The sequence below is a fragment of the Pelmatolapia mariae genome, linkage group LG18 (genome assembly GCF_036321145.2).
Source record: "Pelmatolapia mariae isolate MD_Pm_ZW linkage group LG18, Pm_UMD_F_2, whole genome shotgun sequence".
NCBI lineage: Eukaryota > Metazoa > Chordata > Actinopteri > Cichliformes > Cichlidae > Pelmatolapia > Pelmatolapia mariae.
The window spans coordinates 19,767,526-19,781,249 of NC_086243.1; the positions used below are offsets into that span (position 1 = coordinate 19,767,526).

Here is a 13,724-nt window from a genome sequence, read left to right on the forward strand (position 1 = left end):
AATTACTCATGAAAATAGATGTGTAATACTAAAACACATTTATATAAAAACACATTAATTTTAAACTATAATTGCTGCATCATTTACACATTGCCAAGCAACACAAAGAAAAGTGCTTCAACTTTAACATAAATATAAAACACTGAAGAGCTGGATGTTTTTTTCTGGGATGATGAATACACCCTTTTCTCTTGCAGTCACATGACTCCATATTTTGGAGTGCAGTGCAACCGACTTGTGCCCTTTGTAGCCCACAAACTTTGGCTGTTTTTTTCCCCCTGCAGCAGTTGATTGATTGGCCATCAGTGCAGACACGCTCCTTGAATGAGAGCGCTCACCACAGAACTATCAAGTAAACAGACTTGGAAGTCAAGGCCAGCAAAATCCCTTGTGTCTTCATACCATCCATTGGGAAAGTAAAGCCGGATCTCGTGTATCTGTGGTCAGACAAGACCGCCACCACTTCCTCGTATTGCAAGGCTGCTTGAAAACCACGCCAGTGTGTGTTCTATTTCCCCTAACCTTTTTTAAGGATTGGAATTCACATAACCATGTGGTATGCTTCTGGAGTTTGGGACTTCCAAAACTCTGTTTATCACAGAAATCAACCAAAAGATGACCCACAGTAAAAACATTCTCACTTGTGCAGAAGAAAGCATAACATCTCACTGAGGCATTCCTTTTTTTGTTTAGTTTTGAGTGTCACATCTTTCCTGGTGGGCTCTGTTTAATAGAAGTGATAAGTTCATGCTAACCGGGACCAAACTGTTGAATGAGGCTGCCAGTCTTTCAAACCTCTTTATGAAAGACTTCTTCCTGATTCATAATTAATTACTCAACCACTTGCCAAATCAAATGTGGTCTCCTGTTGACATGAAGTAGTCCCCCCTTCTGGTAAAAGCAGTCCAGCTGGGGTGGTCAAACCAATGCCAACAGCCCCGGTGCCAACAGGATGTTATAATATTAGAGGGAATAAAGTGAGCGACTTCCTCACAACAGCATGCACAGCGACCGATACCATAATGAACTGTTTTCAAGTCTTCTGTTACAGTTTGTCACATGTGAGCTGACTGTGAGGGGCGTTTCCCAATTACTTTCTGTTAAGACCTAAAACCTGGTTAAAACTCATTTCACTGGCCCATTTCACAAGTCCCCACAAATAGTAATCCTATTTTTTCATCTAAAAAAGTCAGTCATATCTCTTTCTTTAATGGTCATTTTCTCTCTAGACTCTATATAGGGGAACACTTTTTAGAAGAGATGCAAATTGTGATGAATACAGTTCATGTGTATCATGGAGCAAAACACCCTGAAAAACTACATTTTCAGAAGTTTGCCATTTCCCATCATCAGTAGGCTCCAATGTGACATTTTAGCTAGAAAGAATGACATATACGTTGGTAAATTAGATATGATTAATGCATTGGTGAAGTGATGTTTTTATAGCAGATTTAGCATTACTTTGTTTGTCATTTATTTTTTATCACTGTTTTTCTATGGGAAAGAAAATCAGATTTTTTTAGCTGTTACAAAAAATGGTGATTTCATTAGAGTATTTTTCTTTCTATAAATAGCAACAGCTGAGTGAGCATGTTATGGTCACAAAGCAAGATGAGAGATAAAGAAGTATTCACAAGCTCCAAAAAACACAATGGTTAGCTGATACAGTGTTGAGTAATAGTGTTGAATCATCCATCATTTCTTTACATTTTCCATGCAAGATTTTCTTAAGCAATAGTTCTCCAGGTTTTCTGAAGGTATTTCAATATTTTTCTTTGGACATTGGCTGCTTTTTCACTCATTTGTACTTAAAATTGTCCCCTTTTTTGTTTGTTATGGCACTTAATACTGACCTATGAATGATTCAAGCATAAAAAGTAGGGTTTTTATAGTTGTGTTTACATATAACAGAAAACTTATTTATGAATCATCTCTAAAGTGTATATTTAGACTGTTTATAACTTGCAGCCTATTGAAAAACATTCCCTTAGTTCATTTGTTGTTGCTGAAATTTTTTTAATATCTTGCATGGTGTGCAGGGTATCCTTAAAAAATCTGAGGAAACTGGACAAGTTGAGTTAAAAAGAAGAAGTGACAAGACTAAAACCCATCTACAGTAGATGAACGGTATCTGAAAGTTAGGTCTTTAAGAAATAGCAAAAAATACAAATGGAAAAATGACCTAACACAGGACTGTGTCAGGTCATTTCACTTCTGTGAGCCTCATCAGAAATGGTCTCATTTGAAATATGAGACCTCATTTCAATAAACCATTCTTAATGAGTGGAAAGATGAGAAAAGGCTGAGGTATGTCAGATTACATAAAAGCTAGACTGAAAATCAGGTAACAGGTCTTATGAAGTGATTAATCCAAATGTGAAATTTTTGGTTTTTATTGTAGGACGTCATTGTGGTGCAATGATTAGGACTGTCACCATCAGTGAAGCCTGGGTTCAGATGCAGCCTGGGGCCTTAGGTATCTGTCTCACTGTGACAGATTAGTAACCTATGCAGGCGTAGCCTGCTTCTCACCCTGTGACAGCTGAGATAGGCTCCAGATGGTTCACAACATTGCAAGTATGTATGAAGTAGGTCGGGGGAGAGGTACAACAGCGCGTGTCTACAGCCATTTGTTAAACACGGTGGAGGTTCTGCCATGGTTTGGGGCATTTTAGCCAGTGGTGTTGTAGATCTTGTCAGAATTGATTGAATTGTGAAGGCAGGAAAGTACCATCATCAACCATGCTATGCCATCTGGAAAAATCTGATGGGCAACAGTTTAAATTTTTCAGCACAACAATGATCTCATACACACTGCCAATGCAGTAAGAGATGTGGAGATTAAAGTTGTTGTTTAAAGACACACTACCACAGCTGCGATACCCTGTGAAGTAGTGAACGTGTACTTCGGAATGGGTTTTAGCATCAAGGAAGGACATGATTTCTCTTTTTGTGCATAAACACAGTGTGGTGATTAGTTTAAGAATGCCGAAATGATGGTGCAGAAAGCTCCATCTGGTCAGATGGAAAAACAGACAGATGTGGGAGAGTGGATTTGCACAAAAGGAAATGGCTTTTAATGGACAGATGCAAGGTTATCAATGGCTACATCCTAATGCAATTAAGAGGATGTATGTTGTATCACAAGACAACTGATCAGTTTTTATTCTCAAAATGATCAACAATATATATATATTTTTTTAAACGTGGTCCTAATACTCCCCAGAGCTTGGACATCAACAACATTGAAGCAGTGTGAGATCGTCTTGGGAGGGAATGGAACAAAAGGCAGCCAGTCTTCAGTTCCCATTTCTCTAAAAAAAGGGTAACCCAAGACATTTGCACAGCACTATAGCTAATGCTGTCACCCCGAATGCAACTAACAAGCATGTTGGTGGTTGTGTGGTGGAGAAAAATGATAAAAATGAAACCAGACTCGTTATTTGATGAAATAAAGTCAAAACAGTGAACGGAATAATATACAGTACTACAGTACACATCTTAGTCTGGACAGTATACATTACACTTAGTTCAAGGGGGTGTTATTTGAGGTAATGAGTGTAACAAGAACATGCTGTAACAAGCTGCTTGTCGAAGTAATGTCACCCTGCACTGCTGACAAAAGTACTGAGGGTGAACCAAAACAAAAGACTCAAAGACGCTAAGAGGCCTGCAAAGGGAGACTGCAGTGTGTGATCGTATCATTGAAACACACACCTTTGACAAGCACAATGACACAGATTATGGAAACTGTAAGCAGCAGTTTCAAAAAAAGAGCAAACAAACTACTTGTTTAACTTCAGTTTTATTTACATTATATGCTTTCCAGACCTTGAATGGTGAAAGGAATTCATTCATTGCTTATAATGGTAGTATAGTGCAGACGGTCTTCCCTTGTATTTAGAATGAGCGTTTTAGTTTCATTCGTTGTCACGGTAATTATCACAGGAAAAAGTAAACATTGATAAGATTTTTAAACTAGACATATATTTAAATTAACCTAGTGTCTAATTACACATTCACAGCGATAACAGACTGTTATAACATTACAGAATTACATTGTATGTATCATTTACAGATAATACAGGCTTAGAGGAGAATCGAGGTATATACAGTAGATGTGGATCGGTAGTGTTTTCTGTTTAAAGGTCCAAGAACTTGTTGCAAATTTACATTTTTCAGCAATATATTGATATTGATGGAAGATTTTCCCTCGATGTTATACAAAGCAGCATTATTGGGACATGCAACACTGCACCACAGGGAAACTGTGTCTAAAAGGGATACGTGATACACAGAACCTGAGAAAGACAGAGACGGTTATAAAAGGAAATAATGGCAGTCGATTATCAAAGAGAGACCCAACATGCAGCTTGTTTTAAATGAGTTACTGCAGAATGAATGTACAATATATTCTCTTTTCATTTCGGGATGTCTTGTTCTGTACTGCAGATGTGGAGGGTGTACACTGCTGCCTGTCTACCCTGAAAATATGAAATCATCTGCTTATTTTTCACCTGCCAACTTCACAGGGAGCGCACGACGTGCACTTCAGATTCCTGCCAGCTCCCACTCAGATGATACGACTGATCAGTATGAATCACTGGGGCATTAAAATCGATGTGCTCCATCATTGGGTTCCCACTGGTAATATTTTAAATTGGGGTGAACTGGCTACATTTTTTTCTGTCATGTGCCGATTAGGCTTATATACTAACACCTATTTGCCAGTATTCAGAGGACATCTGCCTTTCAAAATGTTGTGCAGCTGAGAGAATTAAAGCCAAATGCAAAGGCCACAGCTGAAAAATATGCATTCACAGGGAGAGCATTTACTCGTGCTATGGCCAATTAAATGTTTTGACCATTTCCAACTGAGAAGGGCAAATTTAGAATTGATACGATGCAATTTAGCAAAAAGTTCAAGTTTTCTCATGTAGAAATGTGCACGGCCACATGTTATCTACTTTCTCTAAAACAAACAATTGTGTTCTTTTTAATACTAAAGTGAAAACTTTAAAGATGTCTTGTTTTAAGTGGCCATTGCTGTACTTCCCAAGAATTAGTGGCCATCAAATGCAACTAAAATTAATTTTGAGACTACACACAAGTCCTTGTTGATGTGCGTTTTTCATGATTCTCAAACTGCATGTGAACAGTAAGAAGGACACTGAGCCCATGTGCATCTCCTTAAGCGTCAGGACTACAGGAGTCTTTTCATGCGACAGGTGTGCTTCTCTATGTGCATGGTGGCCTGGTCTGTGGAGCTCGTCAGGACATCCAGGGCTTCATCCTGGCGTTCCAGCTCAGTTTCGGCCTCCAAGGCAAGGTTCTTTAGCTGCATGAGCATCTGCAAGCACACCCACACACCACAGCACAATAAAAAGACACAACGTTTTGTGTTAATAAGAAGTAAGGCACATTAAAACAACACCACAGTGGTGGACCAGGGTGAACCACATATGGAGAGACATAGACATTGGTCCTTTCTAATGCTTAAACCATCTGGTTTAAGCATTAGAAAGGCTTGCTGTTAATTGTGCGCTGATCAGAAAGGAACAATGGAATTCACCACAATGATAGCTGTTATTCATTTTGCAGATGAAACTTGATGATACACAGAGGGGGAAGTCTTGGCTTGATTCTTGGGATCGGTGATATCATACTGGGTTTTTTCCCTTACTTTCAGTGACTTTAAGGGATATCACAACTACATGACAATGATCCAGCAACTGCATATGCTGTAGTTGATGGAACAGTTTTAATATATTGTGATGTGCCAAGCAAAGCCTAATAAACACTCACCTCAACCCTACCACTATGGTTACTTAACTGGTAGTATTTTATGCTACATGATCTGCCTCACACATACACACACACACACACACTCACACTCCACTGACATTATGTCATTATGTTCTCTGGCTGGTTTATGTGGACATTTCAGCTGAGCACAAAAACAGCTCGAGTTAGCAGTTTGAAAAACAGATAATATGTCAATACACACCAAGGAACAACGATATTCATTCACTCAGGTCTGTGACTTTACAATTTAAACTGAGAGGACATGACTGAATCACACCTTGCAGTTAACATTCACAAGAGCTTCGGCGTGTCATAGAAAAACAGTAAAAATGAACACTTCTCGCCGCTGTTTATATAATGGCTAGGGGACTTAAGTCATGTAGAAACCCTTCAAATCAAACATTTAGGCTAGAGCTAAAAGAAAAAATATATTAGCAAAAAAAAGTCTGAGTGTCTTGTGTATTAGTGCGGTAACTTTGGGACTGTGCATTAGCAGCACACTCAATTTCATATTCTTACAGCATATTTTTAGCAAGTGGGAATTTCCAACCACAAACAATAATAAAACATACAAATGCTGACACCGAAAAGACTATTTGGCACGGCACTTAGGGCAGGACATGAAACTGAGTACAAGTTATCAGTACCAGTTGGCCCACAGTGATTCTAATCTTGACATGGATTACAGTAAGAGCAGGGTGTGTACAAAAGCATAGCATTAAGGCAAAACTGGCACGCTTTGAAATGTAACCCATTATCAGCCGCAGATAACATGCCATTTAAAACACAATAGGCTAGCCAGTGATTGGCCTGGTGCTGTTATTGCTATGGTGTGCTTGTTTCTTTTTTATATTATTATCCATCCATCAATCTTCTTCTGCTTATCATGAAGAAGGTTGGAGGCAGAGGAGGGGGTTGGAGCCTATCTGTCATGGGGTGAGAGGTCAGGTCGGCAGTTTACTGCAGAGCGAGACAACCGTTCACGCTCATATTCACCTCTACGTACATTTAAGAATCACCGATTGACCGAACATGCAGAGCAGTGGTTAGCACTGTTGCCTCACAGTAAGAAATTCCTGGGTTTCATTCCACTGGCTCGCTGGGGCCTTTCTGTGTGGAGGTTGCAGGTTTTCCCTGTGTATATTAGTTCTTGCCAGGAATGTTGTTAGGTCCTCAGAGATATTATTTTATATACTACTATAAGGCTGCAAGCAAATCTTAAATGGACTGGTTCTTATATAGTGTTGCTTTACTCTACTGGAGCACTCAAAGCGCTTTATACAACTTGCCTCATTCTCCCATTCAAACACATTCATATAAGCACTTTTTTCTATCCCTTTTTTTTCTATTCACACTCCAATAAATGCATCTGAGAGCAACTTAGGGTCTTGCCCAAAGATACTTTGGCAAAGTGACCAAACAGCCAACCTTTAGATTAGTAGATGACCTACTCTACCTCCTGAGCTACAGCATGAAGCTATTTGCTAACCCCAACACAGTATTTGTCTATGGTGTCACTGCTGTTGTTGACAAGACATTTGTATGTTGTTGCTTCAGTTTTTGATTTGAGGAGTTGAGGGCAGTAATGATGTTATGAAAAACTTTGAGTTAATATGTTTATGTGTTAATATGTAATGCAAAGCCATCTTTGTCTGCTACAAATTTCAATACTGGCACATTTGCACCATTATTAACTGTATTTGCTTAGTTTCTTCTCACTTGTAAATGTTAATATCGTTTTTTTCCTTTACATATAGCAGAGCCTTGTAGACTGAAGTCACTCATTAACTTTGATCATTTAAACATTATATGATAAAACAAAGAGCAACTTTCTGAAAGTTTTACATGAAAAATCCTAGTCTAAGCAACCTGTAATAGCGATTCACACACACATAAAAAAAAAAAAAAACTTGCCCGAATCACGGGTCTGAATTTGCGTCACTGTGTAGGTCTTGCCACCACAGACCGTGTCTGTAACAGCATTCAGCGCTGTGAGGTTCTGAATGGAAAGACATTGTAGGTTCTGACCAAATAACTAACCGTGTTTCTTTTCCTCTCTTAAAACCAGGATGGACATTGGTTTGTGGTCTCACCAAATAACATTTTAAACATACAGGATGAAAAATAAAAAAAAATCATTATGGTGAATTGTGGTTTGGACTGGAAACATCAAAATACGTGTTGCTGAGACTCTGGGATTATTTACAATAGCAGCTACCCATATTTGAATCAATCTGTTCCCAGAGCACACACGGCTTTTCATTTGTGTTACTTGTCTTGTGAATACAAATATGAAACATTTTAAGGCCACGGTAGTGTAGTCATAAATTTGGGAGTCCAGCTTTTCTCACCTGTTTGAGTTCCTGGGCCTCGGCCTGACTGACAGATGGCTGGAAGACATGCACCTGCAACTGGGACAGCTCTCCTGCGGGGACCTCCAGTGGGAGCTCTGTCTCTTGGCACGTCTGCAGTAAACCTGACTCCATGGGTGGAGATGGTGAAAAAGTGCAGAGTACATATGTTGTTTATGAGGAAACCAGACAGTAAACTCAGAGTACAGCAACTGAGGCAATCAGGGTGAAGTGACTCATCAAAATACATTTCTGTCAAGGAGACACCAATAACCATGATGAAATGTTTTTACATGTGGCTGCACACTTATAAATACACAGAGGTGGAAACGCAGACCTTTACTGCCACTTAGTGGTCAAATCTATACTAGGCATGGAAACCACTGTGGAATAAGAGTGTCTTTATTTATTTTTTGATGTGTTCCTTACCTTCAGTCCAGCTTTTCCCTTCTGTGTCACGTGGCGATGAAACTGGAGTTGTCTTAAAATCTGTGTATTCGCTTGTGAACTCTATCTTCTTTTTGTACTGCATCTCTAACACGGACAAAGCCTCTGGCATCTTGGCGGACAGGAGCCTGTAACATATGTCTGGCTTCCCGATGAAACGCTGCCTGACGGTAATCTCATAGGGGCTGTGCACCCTGATTTCATCAATTTCATTTCGCTCAAATCTGTGAAGGAGCTGGCAGTTTGTGTTTCGCACCTCCAGCGAGGACACTAGCACCAACAAACATCCAGGCTTCAAGTCCGATTCTCCACCTTTGGACAGCACTGCTGGGATGCTTGTGATTAACTTATTTCTGCTGGAGCCCCTGGCTGCTGAAGAAGAAGCAGCAGCTGCAGCTCTCGCAGCATCCTCGGCCTTTGCATCCTGCTGGGTCTTCCAGGGGAGTTTACCAAAAGGCCACCAGGAAGGAGACTCCAGTTCTGACAGAAGTCTGTAATACAGAGGCAGGAGGAACTGATGTTAGTCATAAATTAGGCCTTGTTATAGAGTTAGCCAAGCAATATGAACAAGACACGTGCAAAACTTCAATAACTAAAAATATCTTAAGATAGTTACTTGTCAGCCACGCCCAAGTCAGAGTCAATCTTCTCCAGGCCCTGCATCATATTGTCAAACTGCTCTCCCTGATGGCCGAGGACTCTGCCAGTGTCCTCCAATCGTTTCTGGGCCCCTGCCACCAGGCTGATCAGCTCTCTTCCCTTCGAAGGCTGAGCCTCAGCCCGCTGGGCTTCTGAGCTGGGAGAGAGAAGCCGCTCTCTCCAGAAATGCTCTAACACATTATAAACCACCACCCTGTTGGGCTTAAGGGAACCAAACCAATGTTTCACGTTGCCTTCTTCAAGTACTGTGAGAGTGCTGAAGATGAAACTAGATGACTCCATCTTGATCTCCATGATCCTCGAGAGACGGAAGCTGGCAAGACTCTCTTTGCTCTGGTTGGAGACGAAGCGCACCGTGGTTCTGGTGAGAGAGAGGGTTCCGTTTTCCCACCGTTTCTCACTGTTGATGTAATAGGAGCCTGGCCAGCTGTGGATGGGAACGTCCAGGCTCATTGTGATGGAAGGAGATAAGACAGATTCACCTGTCAGGGGGACAAATAGGTATCAGTTTAACATGACAACAACATACACACAGGTACTGCTGCAGGTTAAGGTGAAATTACATCAGAAGCACTTTGTACTGAGTGATCTACGAGTCGTGATGAAGAACATACTTTCTTTTGAGTGTAATCCAGACAGCAAGATGAGCTCAGTCGAGGCGTTCACACTGGCAGCTTCAGCTCTCTAGCCAGCTGACCGCATTACGCGTGCGTCATTATAATGTTATAACCTTTTTAACGTGTTTTATATCCTCTCGGTGCAATTAAACCCACACCACATTAATCGTCAACACCGGGCTGGGCATTACGTTACCTCGTAGTCCTCTCAGTAACTCTGCTGTTTGTTGCGGAAGTGACGTCACGCTCGAGCACGGCCGTATTTACCGTCCGACTTGGGAAAAAAAAAAACTTGCTGTCAAAAAAAAAGAAGCACTATTACGAAAATGTCTGGCGAAAAATAATGACAGCGGCGGCGGTTTCGGCGCTTTCCAAGCGATACGAAAAACATAACGTTAATATAAATTTATTAAATATATATATGTATGTATCGTAACAAAATATAAATAGCAACGGTTTTATACGTGCGTCGTTCAGGAGTCCCAACATGCGCTAATGTATAGCGGCTTGTCATAGTGGAAAATTGCGTTTTTCTTAGCTTAGTATCTTTTTCTAGCTTAACCAGATTTTCAAATGTGGCAGAAACGTGAGAATACGTACGCGGTGTAATGGCGAATTAATCTTCCAGTTAGCTTTTCCCCTCACAGTTCCCCCGCTGTCCAAACCCTGACAGCTGAGCTTGCTAAATAGCTAGCCGAGGGCTTGTTTACCATCATGGACAGGGAGGCGTACCGTAACTGCAGCAGCCTGGTCAAAATACCAAGGCAGTCATATGAACAGTTTTGGTCTTCGCATTTTGTAGATTACATTGACAAGGAGCTTAGCTATTCCAAGTTTTTCAAGAAATATCTGCTCCCCAATCACCCTTGTATGTTTTCAAGGAGATTCACAGAGGAGTGGAAGTGTAGGAAACAGTGGGTGACTGAGGATGGGAAACCTAATTTCCAGAAATTGCTGCAAGAGTTTGGTAAAACAAACAAACAAACAAACATGCATTACTGTGTAAATGTCTGCAAAGATAATCTGTAATAATTCTTAATAACTGTTACTGTTTCAATCACAGATGAGACTCCAGTCCCTGTTGCAAACTGCAATGCGAAGGAGTACAATGCCAACCCCAAACAAGTGATGCCTTTCAAAGAATTTATACACTACTGGAGGGAATACATCTTGAATGGACACTCATCACCCAAAGGATGCCTCTATCTTAAAGACTGGCACATGTCAAGGTATCACAGTAATATTAATCCAAAGAAAAATGTTTACACCATTGTATGAAAAATGTGTAACTATCCTTTGTAAATTTCTCCACAGGGACTTTCCAGAACATAATGTTTACACCACACCAGTGTTCTTTACTTCTGACTGGCTCAATGAATACTGGGACACCCTCGAAGTGGATGACTACCGATTTGTCTACATGGGACCTAAAGGGTCATGGTATGAAAACATTATTTCAAAAAAAACAAAAAACAAAACATAAGCTTATATAAAATGTTTCATGATCTGACCCAGTGCACTTTCTTGTTACCAGGACACCATTCCACTCTGATGTGTTCCGTTCATACAGTTGGTCTGCAAACATCTGTGGCAGGAAGAAGTGGCTCCTGTATCCTCCAGGTCAGGAGGAGTTTTTACGAGACACTCACGGCAACCTCCCTTATGATGTTACGTCAGCTGAACTTCGAGACAGAGGCCTTTTTCCACACGCTGAAGAAGCCTGCCAACCTCTTGAAATCATTCAGGAGGCAGGAGAAATCATTTTTGTGCCTAGTGGTTGGCATCATCAAGTTTATAACCTGGTAAGAGCTGTAGAGGGATATCTACTGTTGAACTAGAGGAAAATGGTCTGCCAAGTATTATAAAAGACAAGTTGCATTTCTTACTATGAGAAGTGTTCTGTTAGACTGAATGTAAACACCAGCCACAATGTTAGGTACACGTGTTCAGCTGCTCATTAACACAATTATCTAACTCAGTGCATTAAGGCATGTAGACATGGTCAAAATGACCTGCTGAAGTTCATATTGAGTATCAGAATTAGAAAAAAAGGCCATTTAAGTGGCTTTGAATGTGATTGTTTGTGCCATACCGGCTGGTCTTAGTATTTCAGAAACTTTTCCCAGCTTACAGAGAATGCTCTGAAAAACAGAAAATATCCAGTGAGTGACAGTTCTCAATGAGGTAGCAGCAATTCAATTAACCACTCGTTAGAAACAAGTTTTGCAAGAATAGCACTTCTGAACTTAAAACATGTCAGACTTCGAAGTGAGTGGGCTACAGCAACAGAACACCATGCCTGGCCACTCCTTTGAGCTAAGAACAGGAAACTTTGCACAGGCTAACTGGAAATGGGCAATTGAAGATTAGAAAAATTTTGCCTGGTCTGTTGAGTCTCAATCTTCTGCAGAGAAATGCAACAGAGCATCTGTCAAATGTAGTACAATGGGAGATTTACATTGTAGATGTGAAGCAAGTGTGCAGTTCTCATTTGTTTTAAGAGTTTTGTGTGTTTTCTGTGTGAACAGTGTAGACAGTAGAGCGCGAGGGCTAGCCTACAACTCGGGTGTCTAATAGTGTTCAGATCTCGTCGGGAAAACAAATATATTATTGAAAGGAAGTGATAAGTTCAGATGCCTACAAATCTAATGGACTGGATTACTTACCACTTACTAGATGACAAGAGCCCCAATAATTTTTTTTTTCAAATTAGGTTTTAAACAAAATTCATGTTTTGTTTAACATTACACACATGTACAGACACACTCATGTTTCAATACAGCAGCTCTGGTTTATCTCCTCCAGTCAACATATCTTTCATAATTTTAAACCTTGTGTATATTTTTGGTAGAAATATGGCTTTTTGCAGGAAATGATGACATCACAGTTACTCTAAGTTGTATAACACTGCGTTTTATTTATCACCAGTTTGACATATTAAAACATTCTGTTTCATACAGGAGGACACTATCTCTATTAATCATAACTGGCTAAATGGCTGCAACATTGACATCATGTGGCAGTTTCTTCAGACTGAACTGTCATCTGTTCAAAAAGAGATAGATGAGTGGAGAAACACGATGGACTCGTGGCATCAGCACTGCCAGGTACAATGCATGGAACTTTTCAGTCATGTCATTTAAATGTGCTTCTGCTCTGATCATAATAGCAATTGCTTGGTGCGTTTCCTTTTAGGTAATTATGAAGGCTTGCTCTGGTATCAATTATGGAGAATTTGCCTCGTTTTTGAAAATCATTGCCAACAACAGAATGGCTTTCCTTAACGCTTGCTCCTCTGGGGATTCCTCCGATTACTCACGTCATCTCTCAGAGATTCTCACCACATTGGGACCTTACCATGCGGCCTTTGACCTACAAAGAGTAGCTCATATAATCGAATGTCTCCTGTGCAATGAAGACTTTAAGCGACTCGATCACTCAACATTGACTCTGCAGCCAGAAACAATGTTACAGCAAATTCGTGACACCATACAGTCCACAAGAGGGCAGCATCTCCTTTATCAGGAGTAATGTGTTCGGCCTCTCACCATTGTTATCGCCTGGAAATAGCTTGAATGAAAAGTGCCGGTTTGCAAAAGTGCTGCAAAAAAGAAAAGAAAAAAAAGATGATACATCTGTTACTGCATCTTTGGGTTGAGATTAACTGAATCTCAAATATTGCTTGTGAATGTCTTGCATTTGTTTTTGCACTGACAGATTAAATACATAAAAAAAAAATCTGAGTTTTCTCTTTTAAATATTTATTGAATAATCACCAACACTATTTGTGTCCAGTATGAACAGAGCTGTGATAAGTCTATAATAGTGCATAGTTCAGTGGTAA

The 13,724-nt window shown here is 40.2% G+C and overlaps 2 protein-coding genes across 3 annotated transcripts; one reads left to right on the forward strand and one right to left on the reverse strand.

The window, feature by feature from the left end:
* Positions 1 to 3,794: 3,794 nt before the first annotated feature.
* snap47 (synaptosome associated protein 47) lies at positions 3,795 to 10,590 on the reverse strand. 2 transcript variants are annotated; one of them, XM_063462913.1, is made up of 5 exons: positions 10,481 to 10,590; positions 9,220 to 9,745; positions 8,586 to 9,094; positions 8,157 to 8,281; positions 3,795 to 5,350 (listed from the first exon to the last, which is right to left on the reverse strand). In XM_063462913.1, the coding sequence occupies exons 2-5, from the start codon at positions 9,714 to 9,716 to the stop codon at positions 5,204 to 5,206; spliced, it is 1,278 nt and encodes a 425-aa protein (XP_063318983.1). In that variant the 5' UTR covers positions 9,717 to 9,745; positions 10,481 to 10,590; the 3' UTR covers positions 3,795 to 5,203. The 2 variants fall into 2 exon arrangements, with proteins under 2 accessions (XP_063318983.1, XP_063318982.1); XM_063462912.1 differs by lacking the exon at positions 10,481 to 10,590 and adding an exon at positions 9,878 to 10,107.
* jmjd4 (jumonji domain containing 4) lies at positions 10,583 to 13,660 on the forward strand. The gene is made up of 6 exons (XM_063462911.1): positions 10,583 to 10,847; positions 10,944 to 11,109; positions 11,195 to 11,320; positions 11,415 to 11,682; positions 12,841 to 12,987; positions 13,076 to 13,660. Exons 1-6 carry the CDS (start codon positions 10,595 to 10,597, stop codon positions 13,409 to 13,411), a joined length of 1,296 nt encoding a protein of 431 aa, XP_063318981.1. The 5' UTR covers positions 10,583 to 10,594; the 3' UTR covers positions 13,412 to 13,660.
* The last annotated feature ends 64 nt before the right edge of the window (positions 13,661 to 13,724 follow it).

Coding starts and splice junctions, on each gene's coding strand:
- snap47 (XM_063462913.1), bottom strand. CDS start 9,716: ATGAGCCTGGACGTTCCCATCCACAGCTGGCCAGGCTCCTATTACATC. Junction 9,095..9,219: donor GACTTGGGCGTGGCTGACAA/GTAACTATCTTA, acceptor TCTGTATTACAG/ACTTCTGTCAGAACTGGAGT. Junction 8,282..8,585: donor AGGGAAAAGCTGGACTGAAG/GTAAGGAACACA, acceptor CCATGGAGTCAG/GTTTACTGCAGACGTGCCAA.
- jmjd4 (XM_063462911.1), top strand. CDS start 10,595: ATGGACAGGGAGGCGTACCGTAACTGCAGCAGCCTGGTCAAAATACCA. Junction 10,848..10,943: donor GAAATTGCTGCAAGAGTTTG/GTAAAACAAACA, acceptor TTTCAATCACAG/ATGAGACTCCAGTCCCTGTT. Junction 11,683..12,840: donor ATCATCAAGTTTATAACCTG/GTAAGAGCTGTA, acceptor TGTTTCATACAG/GAGGACACTATCTCTATTAA.